The following is a 12,979-nucleotide window of genomic DNA, read 5'->3' on the forward strand; positions in this document are numbered from 1 at the left end:
CTTTGTGACATCAGCTGATGTAAGAAGAGCATTATAAATAAATACATTTGATTGAATGATTGGTTGCTGGATCAATCCTTGAGCTGACAAGGTACAAATCTGTCGTTCTGCCCCTGAACAAGGCAGTTAACCCACTGTTCCCCGATAGACCGTCATTGTAAATAAGAATTTGTTCTTAACTGACTTCACTAGTCCAGACCGGACACGTCGCGTGCTCGAGCGTCGCAAAATAAATTTAGAAATCCATGTTATTCAATTATTGCACCAACACTGCTCGCAGCGCCAGGACAAATTAGCTAACAACAGAAAGCTATCTAAATAGAACAAATTAGCTAGCAACAGCAAGCTAGCTAAATAGGACAAATTAGCTAGCAAGCTAACTAGCTAAATTGCCATACATGTTTAATGCTTTTCGACTTGTCCCCAAATTAATGTCATTGGTTCAGAGTTTGTTTTGATATTTTAACCTGCGTGTCGTGATCGTGTTTGGTGTAGGAGATAAAAAATAAATGTATGCACGATAGCGGACGCGCGCAGCCGGTTTGGGTTTCGTATTAGTCTCCTTAGACTTCTTTGTAACAATGACTAACAATGACTTTCTTTCGCCACATCCAGTAAGGAAAGCAGGCCACGCCCGGACAAATTGGGCGTGGCCTACTGCCCTTACGGGAAGTCGAGAATAAAGTCTCCAAAGAGTTTTTAAAACTCAGCCAAGCCAACACAACGGTGAGTGTTGAGATAGCAACGGAGAAAATAAGTATTACGAATTGATTAAATGTAACGAGTTTGCTAGCTACAGTAGTTATACAAACAATATCGTCACCGTTAGTTAGCTGAGTCCTAGTCAATGGCTAGCTAACTTAACGTTATCTAGCTAAATTAATGAACGTTGGCGAGAGCGCATGGCATCTAGCAAGGGAACTTTAGATGCTTAGCTGCATAATTATTGAATGGCATATGTGTTTAACTTTCCAATGAATCACATATTTACGTCCCGGGAAGCCACCATGGCTAGTAACGTTAGCTAACTAACGTTACCTACCTTGCTAAATTAGCTGTGTTTACATGTAGCTACCTACTGTACCATGTTATCTAGCGATAGTTAGCCGCAGTATAAATTGTTTGTCTTGACCGACTAACATGGTAGCCAGGTAACGACTAACGTTTATTTAACGTTAACTAGCTCGAAATTGGTAAACTAACGTTTAGCTAGTTAGCTGGCCAAATAAGTTTTAAAAGCTAGCTTCGGTCTTGTCAATAATCAGTTGTAGCTAACTTACCATTCAGTGTTTCAGTTGCGCTAACTAACCAGATATGTTGCTGACCTTTATGAAGATGCAGCTGGATTATACACTAGCTAACTAGGTAAACCTTTCACATACTGTTATATCAGTGCCACCTAGCTAAATGTTATGTCTCGTCTCTCAACACAGGGGAAAAGATGCACTACTATCGTTATGAAAATGAAGAGGTCAGCTGCTGCTACAAGTACCTCATGTTTAGCTACAACATAATATTTTGGGTAAGTAACACTAGCGGTAGCCCTGTAAACCTTTTAAGGCAGGCAAATGGTTAGCCTCTCTTTAGAATCTGAGAGTGAAATACTTACACTCATCTCTAACATGTAGGCTCAGCATTCCTGAACAGTCCCATTACAAGTCAGAATGTTGAACAAACTTCACCTATTGTCTGCTGCTTTTGTCTCTGTTGTCTGAAGTAATCTGAGACAAAATATCCACAGGTGTGTGGATATGTGTTATCAACCAGACTTTGAGTATGCTGGCTTGTATTTCTGGTTGTGTTTTCAATACTGACACAACAAACACTTGCACAATATGGCCGAACCACAGACCGAACCTGTACCATCCCAATCAGTTGGCAAACTTCACAAACACTTCAAGCTGATTGCGAGGAAACGTGCTTCGGTTGACTACGTTCTGTTAAATTCGGCTATTGGTTACATATTGTGCAATGTGCCAGGAGATTGAAAATCCAAGCGACAGAACCTACAGGCATCGCAAAAAGTCGAGTTAACAACACTTTCCTGTGGATACCTTATCTCTACCACATACTGTCAAAAGCACAGACAACCGGTTAAGTAAGTGTAAATATGTAAGTATTCAACATTCTGGCTCGTAGACTCTTGTCTTTTTTAGGCAGACTTCTTTCAGACTGAATATCATGGGGTAACCGTGGTAAGTCTGATGTTCAGGCATGCAAATACTATGACACCCCCATGTCTCATTTGGTGCTAAGCAATGAATGTAGCTATGAATATACTGTTGGTTATGAGTCATCCATGAGCAGTACCTAAATCAGATACTAGAATACTGCAACAATGGGGTGGCGCACATTGTTTTCTTTTCATGCAAGAATTTATAGGAATCCCATGTAGGAAACACATTGATTCACTTCAACCATTTTCTGCCTCGTAGGCCAGATAGCAACCTCTGCAGGCTGACCCGGTGCCCCTGCCACTGTCTTTCTACACAGTACTTTTTCCATAGCCTCTCCCTCTGATAAAATCCTCCACTGGTAACAGCCACGGCTTTGGTTTATTTTGTCAATTAAAGAATAGTGCAAAATATTGTTTTGGGCTTTGCGCTGCCACTTTACACATTTCTATCAATTCCCTGCCAACATCGAGTTCAGAATGAACATTCAGAGCCCATACTTCCTGCTTTAGAGTGAACCGGACTCAGTCTGATGGGTGCGAGCTTCCTCTCTTGGTGTCAACAGGAAATGTAGAAATGTTTCAGTTTGTTTTCTGGTTAAGAGTGTTACTTCATCTCTTGATAGGGAAGGGGGTGTGGTAACCATTTGTGACTGCTCTTCCTGTTTTTAAAAATGTATTAATTATGTTGCTTCCCCTTTGTAATTAAAGGTGTTGTCAGCAGGATCCCTCTTTTATAACTATGCTTCAATGTTCTTTAGTGTGCAGAGGTCGACCTAATCCCCTGGTTAAATACAAGTAAACACACCTGATGTAAACAAATAAACACACCAGAAAGAATACTTTCTATGCTTCCTTCCTCAGCTGGCTGGAGCAGCATTCATCGCCATTGGTTTCTGGGCCTGGAGTGAGAAGGTGAGTGAGCAGCTTCTCCCATGGTCCTGTGAATGTTTCACCATTGGACAGAGACAACTGAACTCTGCCCAATGACTGTTTGTATAATTGTGTTTGAGATAGACCTTAAACACACAGACTGATTGGCAGTATAATACTTAAGCCAGGATTATCAAGTCACTTCTCATCACTGCCATCCAGTGTTTGAAAGATTCACAATTATCAAATTCAAATGTAATTTCCCCTCTTGTTACACATGGCTTAACTTTAGCTGATAAGGCATTTTTAATGTAAATGTCTTGTGTAGGGTCGAACCGCTCGACTACATTGGAGGTTATTCTAATGCGTATTGGACCTATTAATGTTACTAGGTAACACAGCAGCTTTTAATCACAGGTACTCCGTGATTTATTCAATGTTTGAAATAATGCCTGCATGTTGATGCTATTCTTGAAATTATATCAGCCTCTGTGTCATCAGTGTTTAGTGCTGAGCGATTAGTGCTTTTCTTAGGCCTGTTTCAGTTTGATTATTAAAAATCACTTTTCAATTTCGATTAAAAAAAGTAAACATTAAATGCATTGTGTTGAGTGCTGTCCCAACACAGAATAAAACAATTAATAAAATTCCCATGATGTTAGTGACTGCCCATTACTGCTTATCACTTATTCACAACACTTTAATACAATATTTCAGTTGTGTATATTACATTTGTTGGTCATCTAATCTCTATAGAGCTGCTGCCTATGCTGTTTGACAAAATCACAGTTTTAGTTCTTTAAAGTAAATAAGGTAAACTTGTCACTGCTGCATACCAACCATGTATTTTCATGTAGCGACACCTTGTGAAGCAACTGCTCTCTACCCCCTTGTACATTCTAACCTAATTTAGCAGTCATAAAAGAGAGACCGGACAAGTAGCTGGATTATGGTCATTGTAGTTAATTACAACATTTTCTGCACAAAGCTATATAGGATATTGGCCTGTTGGAAACTATTACTCCCTACTACATCGCACAGTAAAGACTTGATATGATTTCTATCTAGAGAAACTGCAATATGTGAATTGAGCTCACTGAAAAAAATTAGCTGAATAGATTTCAAATAATTGACCAGACTTTGGTCCTGTGTCGCCATACACAACAGCTTGGGGGTCTGTTGGCTCAACTGTTAACGGTCTGATGCAGCCATTTTATCTCTAATAAATCCTTTCTGGGATTGTTTTTCAATTAAAATGGTAAAAAAGAAACCAATAGCTTCTTAGCAAAGAGCAATAATTTTGTTAGGGCTGTTTTGGGAGTGGGGAAAACTGAAAACTAGCTGTTATTGTAAGATGTTTGGAACTTATTGTTCTAACTAATTGACCGCCTGGTGATGTCACCGTTGCAGGCCAAACCTCCATCTCAACAAAACAGGCAGTCTTTTCAAACAGCTCTTGGACTTAGAGCATTATAATTTGTGTAATACCACAGTATTATTCCAACCTCATTGTGTGGCTATATCTATATTTTAGAAATATCGTCTTTTTGACTGCACTAGGCCTTTAACTCGACTGCTCTCTCACCTATAGGGTGTGCTGTTGGACCTGACCCAGGTGACACGGCTGCATGGCTTTGACCCTGTGTGGCTGGTGCTGGCCGTGGGAGCGATCACCTTCATCCTGGGCTTCGCAGGATGTGTAGGTGCACTCAGGGAGAACATTTGCCTCCTCAAATTTGTGAGTACTGCACCCCTTCAACAATCCTTTTCTCTGTCTCATAGCGTACTGGTAAATATATTTTAGCTGCCCTTACAAACATGAACCTCTGTTGGCCCAGCTTGTGCTCCATGAGTCAGACATGCTCCACTGTTGATTCCACATCCGATGACTAACAAGGGGTGTCTATCTTAATGAGTGAATCTATGAATAAGGGATTCCTTCATTCACCACATCCTGCATTGTAGTGTTGCACGGTAATATCAGAGTATCAAAACATCACGATACTTACGATACAAAGTTAAGAACCGTAGTAAAGTTTCATGTGACAGTACCACATTCTTCAGCCCTACCAATCTAAAGAATCTGCTGGCGCCTGTTATAAAATGTTAAGTGTTTTATAAATTCAGTTAGATTTTTTTTTTAAGCAGCGCTAGTCTCTTGAATGCCCCAGTCCAATAATATCCACTTCACTTTTATGCATATATCAGGTGTGGGAGCTGTAATCAGCCAGCCGGCAGCCACATCCCCTTCCAGCCATTACTCACCTGCTTCTCTCAGTCCGCTCTGTCTGCATATGTTCCTCAATCAGTTTTTTAAATAGAATTTAGCAGTGATGTGGAGTGGGAATGCACACCCTGATGAGTCTTCTGTTACATTGGAGCAGTGCGAGCAAAGTTGATACAATGTATCATTTCATAAAGCACAGGCCAGTCTGAGGCTGTGCAAGTTCACTGTCAAGCAGCCTTTGAGTGCCAGAGGACAAATACAGCACAGGTAAATGACAGGCATACTTGCAGCTTTACAGCAGAGAGAATATCTTGTCTCTAGCTCAAATGGCAAAAAAACATTGCCCGTATAACCAGAGCTACCTTTATTTTCTGCTCGATTTAATGCATATTTCATATACACTGAACAAAAATATAAACGCAGCATCCCAGAAGCTTTCTATACCCACCAAAACCTTATTTCTCAAATTTTGTGCACAAATTTGTGCAATTGGCATGCTGGCTGCAGGCAATGTCCACCACAGCTGTTGCTAGAGAATTTAACAGGTAGGCCTAGTGTGTGGGAGACAGAGGGAGCATCTGTCTGTTTTTAATGAAGAGGTAAAGGTTTCATGCTGCGTTTTCCCCCTTATTGCCACAATGACATGCAGATCATTATGCATGTGTATTCTTCCAGCCGAATCACAGGTAGGCCTTTAAAAATGTGAGAATCAGCCATTCTATCCAGTATGTTAGTGTGATGTTGAATACTATATGTGTTGAGTAGGAGTGTGAATATCAGTGAAAGGTTGTTGATGTAGCGCATAACATTTAGATAATGGGAACAAGCATCGCAGGGACGGGATGAACCGGGCGCTAGGCCACTCAGAATTGTTTTCCTCTGTGGTATCGCTATTCTTGGCCTGGTATCGAATCATTAGTAACATTTTGGTATTGTGATAACACTATTGATAAGGGTATGCAAAAAAAAATTCTACTCATGCTACCACAAACACGACTGTCCTGTCTTTCTGTGTCTGACTCTGATGCCCCTCTATTAGTCTCACACCACAGGTAAATGGCTTGTTTCTCTCCTTCAGTTCTCAGGGGTCATCGGGTTCATCTTCTTCCTGGAGCTGACGGCAGCCGTGCTGGCGTTTGTCTTTCAGGACAACGTCAGGGAGTGGATCAATGACTTCTTCCTGGCCAACGTCAAGGCCTACAGAGAGGACATCGACCTGCAGAACCTCATCGACTCCCTGCAAAAGATGGTATGAGAGAGGGAGAGCTATGCAAGTTGTGGGGGTGGGTAATGGGATATAGAGGCAGAGAGAAAGGGATTGTGAGACACAAGGTGATGTTTTAACCACTGCCTCTTTCCCTTTCCTGATAATGTCTTGCTGCTGTTTTGTTTCATGCCGTCTCTCAATCCTTTCTGTCACATTGTTTCCCTTCCTTCTAACCGCTCACAGAGATTGTTCATACATTCCAGTGTTAGTGTGTGCTTGTTTTCATAAGTCTCGCTACAATGGCCTGTTGTTTTCTGGGGACCTGATGAGACCTGAACTGTTGTCGTCCCAGTGTATTTGTATTGTATGCTCAGTCCTACACTGTCAGATGTGTGGTATGAAGACGCTTCAGTGTGTTTGGTTAGTTAGAACCATCTGATTCAAACTCCCCTTTACTGTCTGTCCTAGAACCACTGTTGCGGAGCCAAGGAGCCTGATGACTGGAACCTGAATCTCTACTTCAACTGCACCGTCAACAACCCCAGCAGAGAGAGCTGTGGAGTGCCCTTCTCCTGCTGCCTCAGTGACCCTGCAGTAAGTACTCTCTGCCCTTCTCTCCATGTCTCTTTTGTGCTGCTTTTCCACTGTTACACTAGTGTATACACCCTTATCTTATACTTGGGAAATTGTGTTTGTATAGCTAGGGCCGACAGTGAGACTTGTGAAGAGCAGAATCAACAACCTCTGCATAATCAAAACGGCTGCTTTGTGAGAAGGTGTTAAAGTTCAGTTAGCCATTGTTATGTAAATGCCAGCTGAAAAGTACCAGTGGCCTGGGCTTTGGCCCCAAGTGAGACACGGGTGCTGTGCTGCGTAGGTTGAAACTGAAAAGCCTGATTTATTTTGGGTGAAACACTGGTCAAATCCTGTATGGAAATACGCCATTGGTGTCATTGCTCCATCAGTATCCGTCTCCTCTGAATAAGTCACTCTGTTCTCGATGTTACAACTCCCACTGTCATGCTCATTTTTAGGTATGCCTCTTGTTAGTCCTTGACACTGCCGGTACTAAATCGAGCTGTTTCTCTCTCCTCAGGACACCGTTTTAAACACCCAGTGTGGATATGATGTCCGTAAAGGTCCAAAGGTATGACCCTATCCAGCGCACACATCACATACATGTGTATATAATATATGCTATTTAGCAATGCTTTTTCTCTTCATTATATCCTACTGCATGTCTTTTAAAGGGATAATTCAGGGTTTTGGCAAAGAAGCCCTTTATCTACTTCCCCAGAGTCGGATGAACTCGTGGATAAAATGTATGTCTCTGCGTTCAGTTTGAAGGAAGTTTCCAACTAGCGTTACCGCAATTGCTAACTAGTGTTAAATATCCCGAACTGTCTTTATCACCTATATATGCATCCATGTCTACTGTTTGCAACAATCCGCCTCTGTACTAGCTGTATTAAAACTATTGCTGTGAAAGGAAAACATTTTGTATTGTGAGTAAAAGTTTAAGGGGCAATTTCAGTGCGGAAAGAGAACTTCCATTTCTTAAGGGTAGATGATACAGGCTTTAGTGGCAGGTCATTTAAACTCTGTATTGACAGTGTCTTTTCTCCCTATTACCCAAATGGGATAAACACATGTCGTGTTAGGCTCCCTTCTGCCCCTGTGAATCTCTCTTATTACGGAGAGCGGCAGGCTGAAAAATAAATTACTCTTCATCTATATTTTGGCCTAGTGTTTCAGTGGTCGCTCTCCAAGTTGGGGTTTAAATGGGTGTTTTTCACATTCACCTTGTTTTATATTATATTGGTTCTGGTCCCCTGGCTCAGAATGAACTATTTGTCTTCATTGTTATTAGTTTGGGAGACGGAAGAACCATACAGGGATTTACAAGGTTTCAAGGCAGACTTATTTGTCATCTTTGTTGGTCAGGAAAAACGTCGTAGACACTGCAGATGCGCATTGATAATGGAAGAGCTGAGTTTTGCTTTTCATCATAGATGACTCAATTCATTGCAGAAGAACCAAATATTTGCCAACGTTGACCTTTCCTCTGCCCTTTTATGATGCTCTATCAGTTTCACTAAGATGTTTTCATAGGCTGTCATGGATAAAGGCTGCGGAAAGTACTTTTTTTTTGTTCAAATTCTGGAAACTTCTTGGCGACACACTTGGTGTTAAATCTTTAGTATTTGAAATAGCAATGTGTTGGATCTAGCCTTTATAAGATGCATTAAGTGCACCAAGAGTTGTAGTAAGGTGATTTGCGTAAGCCGGTATATACGAAGGTATGAAAGAGCATTCCGTATAGCTGTCATTTCCTGTTGCAGGGGGTCTGGAGTAACGCCATTTACGTCAAGGGCTGCATCCCAGCCTTGGAGGAGTGGCTGCCTCGGAATATCTACATAATAGCTGGAGTATTCATCGTTATATCTGTACTCCAGGTAAATATAAGTATATTGAAATGACAGACTACATGTGGATATGTTCTAAGCTAATGCTGTGAATTCTTCTCACTTCTCAGATGATGGGCATCTTCTTTGCTCGGACACTGATCGGTGACATTGAGAAGGTCAAGTTTAACTACTACTGAGTGGTATGGTGGAATGCATAGGCCTATAGAAGACAGTACTGGGACTATACACCATACATTCCTCCCACTCTCTGATCTCCCTCTGAGGCATGGCAAGGGACAAGAATACTTCTATACCCGTGGCTTGTTATCTTTGGACTGTTCTGTCAGTCTCTGGAGATGGGATACCTCTGCAGAGCCTGCACAGTGGACATTAATCCGCCTTATTCAACTCAAGACTCTTATGTGCCTTCTCTCACAAGATTGCAGTCGGACTTAAAAATACACCCTGGGTTTCCCTTTGTCTTTGTAATTAGATACATTCTTGTATCCTCTTTCCCGGGAACAGCGTCTTAACCAATAAACCCAGGTAGATTCTTGGGTCAATACGTCATACCTCAATGATCCAAAAAAAACAATTCAAGTCGTCGCACAGGTTTAAAAGGTGTGTTCTCTAGCCTGCAGTGTTTCATGAGTAGAATGGTAGCATATCAGACTGGGGAATCCGTAGGAGGTTTACCACGTCAGTGCAGCTGCAATGGCTCCGATATAAGACCTCGCCCTAGAGCGCAATCTGAAACAACAGCATTTCGGCACTGTTATGTGACAGGCTTTCGACTGGGACCACCATTGTCCCTTACCTCAGCTAAACATGAGAAATGCAGCTCTATTTTAAAGGTAGACTCAGCGACGTGAAGTAGATGCAGGAAGTAAACCGCATGGTGGGTCAATTTCCACAAAGTGCGAGGCTGAACTTCTTTTTTATTCTTTACCTGCAACGCTGTAACAGAGTGAAGCGAACCCGTGCACATGCGCAGATACTGTGTTGAGCGCAAAGTCTTGCATCTTGCTCGTCTCAGTATCTGCGGTGTTGCTCGTGGCAGTCAATTAGCTGAGTCTACCTTTTAAACCATTAGAATCAAAGTCTGCAGCCGGTCAAAACCAAAAGTGCACAGCTGAACCTCTGACCTATTGTCCATCATGCCTTGTCTTTTCTAGCAGTAATGTGTCTCACAACTTGTCATACATACTTGTCATTCCACAACGTTTACTGCATCATGCCAATTAGTGTTGCGTATTGGTCATGTAGATACACAACTTAAGGGAAACAACTGTTGACGCAATGTGTGTGTAGATAGTTGACGTGTTTTATTTTGATCTGTCTTAGATGACCCCTAAGTGAAGTATTAGTTGTTGGCTTGTTCACTCAGAGTAGCTGAGTTGGATTATTTTGCTGTTGTGTTGACTCCAGCCAAGGAAGCTTGGGCAAGTGCAGCAGTGGAGACATCCAGAGCCCGGTGTCTCACAGGGAGACATCTAGAGCCCGGTGTCTCTCAGACAGACAGGGAGACATCCAGAGCAGCATGGGCCACTAGAACTACAGGTGAGATCTGATCATAGCGCTCACATCCCATCAACCTATAGCTGGGATCGTGCTGTGATCACATCACTATACCTGGTTATCTGCCTGCATGGTGAAAGGTTTAATTGAGAGATTGTATTCACCTATAACATCTTGAATAATTTGTACTGTCTTATCTTGATGATGATCTGTTTTTCTAAACACATTCACAAACGCAAACCCAGTCAGCGCCTTCTTAATTTTAGCTTGAAAATGTGCTGAGCTGTTCAACTCTGCTCTTGTTAGATATTAAATACAATGTTGTATGATCGGGCTGCCCGGAGGCACTTTATGTAGAAATGATACAATTACAACTGTACAGCAGGTCTTGATGCCCAACTCGTGTCTCCTGCTCAGCCTTTACACCTCAACAAGAAACCCAGCCCACATCCAAGTGACCTCTGACCACAGAATGAGCACAGACTTCCTGAAACATTACTCCAAGCCTTCTGAAAGTGTTTTCAGCGGAGGTGTTTGCTGCAAGCTAAGTAACTGCCAGTGCCTACACGCATTGAGCTTGCTTTACCTTCATCCTGTCCAATAATGCCCTGCTTATTCCCCCTCCACTGCTGTCCTCATACCTGAATGGGGAGCTTTACAGAGCCATATATGGCAGGTAGCCTAGCGGTTAAGAGCATTGGGCCAGTAATCGAAAGGTCACTGGTTCGACTCCCCAAGCCTGCTAGGTGAAAAATCTGACGTGCCCTTGAGCAAAGCACTTAACCCAATTGCTCTGTGTAAGAGTGCCGATTGACAATAATGTAATTGTTGAATGAGGATTTCTTTACAGCTGATGAATGCTAAATGTCATATGTTACAAGATCAAATTAAAGGACTTTCATTCAGGCCTTCAACTCCCATTTACACATCTGATGGTCAAGGCCTTTTATGTAGTTTAACATAATTTTGTGTGCTTGTGTTACACATTGCTTCCATGTGATCATGGGAGTGTTTTTAACAAAAGGGACTTTTTTCATATGTAGATGTTCTCTGTTTTACCAAATTACATTTTGTAAATGTGAATTTTCTTAATTCTGGATAGGTTTTTATAAGCAATAAATTGTCCTTTTTTGTTAAATGTCTCTGTTATTAATTATCACAGATTAAAAAGGCTGCATTTACACAGGCACCTGAATTCTAACATTTTCCCCCCACTATTTGGTCTTTTGACCAATCAGATCTGCTCTTGGCAATAATTGGGCAAAATATCAGAATTGGGCTTCCTTTGTAAACACAGCCATCCATATTGGCTTCGCCCAAAAAAAACAAAGGCAACTTTATTCTAAAAAGTACTGACTTGTGTTTTAGAGCCCTCTTGTGTTCATAATGGGAAATGACCACAAGTCCTGAACAACCTTCATGTAAGAGTTATTAAAAACATTTATTTTGGAATCTTGCAACATTTTAGACAGTGTAGATATTACACTATAAATTGATTAGTCATAATTGTGATTGTTTTGTTCAAGCCCTAGAATTAGCTTGTTATCGTTAGGGTGTTGGCAACTACTTAATTGTGGCGATTATGTGAAATGTGACTACCCTAATTTTGGTAATAGATTCCCTGCAGTTAACTACAAGTCAAGGCAGTATACTATTCACAAAGCAACATTTATACAATGTATATAGTCTATCCTTTATCTCCAAGAAGATGAAAGTCATTTATCACATGAAAGTACAGATCTGTGTAATTTGCTGGTGGCGATGTGTCGCTTGCCAATTTCTGTTTCTGACAGTTTGTGTTTTGAGTCATTTCTGCAGAATGTGCTCTGTAAAAACAGCCACAATAGTACCTCCTCAGTTTTGATGAAGTGACCATGTGAGACAGGAAGGACAGTCCAAACCATTTAGAGCAGAGACTGGCAGTAACTCTATATACAGCTATTGCCTGCCCGGAAAAGGTGTTGCCTGATAGGAAAACAAAATCCCTCTATATTAGATGAAGCGTTTTATTGTTTTTGGGGCAAAGTAGTAGGAACAATTCCATCTTTGATCCCTCCCTTTGATGCCCACGGGGCCTTTTTTTCTGTTTTCCACAGGTTGATGAGTGACAGACTGTGATGAAGTTGATATTCAGTGTAGCTTTGTGTGTCTGGCTGACTACTTACTGGCTGCTCTAAACAGACTGACCACCTAGCTCACTGATTAATGCTGGACCTACTGCTGAGAAACTGACACCTAAAGCCGGACAAAGGCTGCCTGCCACACAACAATCTCTCTTGCTGCGTTACTACAGCAGCCTATCTATACTAGCCAGGAAAATGCTGCGTCCCAGTGTTGTGGAAACCTGAGCTTATAATTGACTGTGTGTGTTTGCGGGGTGGGTGGGAGTGTGTGTTGATTATGTTAACTGGGGGGTGGCGGCATTAGCATAGTGCTGTTTAGTATTGGCTGTTCTAACTGCTGAATGATTCTGGCCGTTGGAAAAGAAGAGCTCTGGTTACCCACTCGGGTCCAGTGAGGCTATCACTTGCATGGAAAAAGCTGTCAGTGCTGCGACAGCACTAGTCTTGTAT

The 12,979-nt window shown here is 41.7% G+C and overlaps 1 protein-coding gene across 1 annotated transcript; it reads left to right on the forward strand.

Moving 5' to 3' along the window:
- The first annotated feature begins 602 nt into the window (after nt 1-602).
- On the forward strand, nt 603-11,544 carry tspan14 (tetraspanin 14). Its single transcript, XM_014154886.3, has 9 exons — nt 603-726; nt 1,434-1,522; nt 3,038-3,088; nt 4,638-4,784; nt 6,352-6,522; nt 6,949-7,074; nt 7,577-7,627; nt 8,823-8,936; nt 9,017-11,544. Exons 2-9 carry the CDS (start codon nt 1,442-1,444, stop codon nt 9,083-9,085), a joined length of 810 nt encoding a protein of 269 aa, XP_014010361.1. The 5' UTR covers nt 603-726; nt 1,434-1,441; the 3' UTR covers nt 9,086-11,544.
- The last annotated feature ends 1,435 nt before the right edge of the window (nt 11,545-12,979 follow it).

This window comes from Salmo salar, chromosome 18 (genome assembly GCF_965601325.2).
Source record: "Salmo salar chromosome 18, fSalSal1, whole genome shotgun sequence".
In the NCBI taxonomy this organism is placed as follows: Eukaryota; Metazoa; Chordata; class Actinopteri; order Salmoniformes; family Salmonidae; genus Salmo; species Salmo salar.

Coding starts and splice junctions, on each gene's coding strand:
- tspan14 (XM_014154886.3), top strand. CDS start 1,442: ATGCACTACTATCGTTATGAAAATGAAGAGGTCAGCTGCTGCTACAAG. Junction 7,628..8,822: donor ATGTCCGTAAAGGTCCAAAG/GTATGACCCTAT, acceptor TTCCTGTTGCAG/GGGGTCTGGAGTAACGCCAT. Junction 8,937..9,016: donor TCGTTATATCTGTACTCCAG/GTAAATATAAGT, acceptor CTCACTTCTCAG/ATGATGGGCATCTTCTTTGC.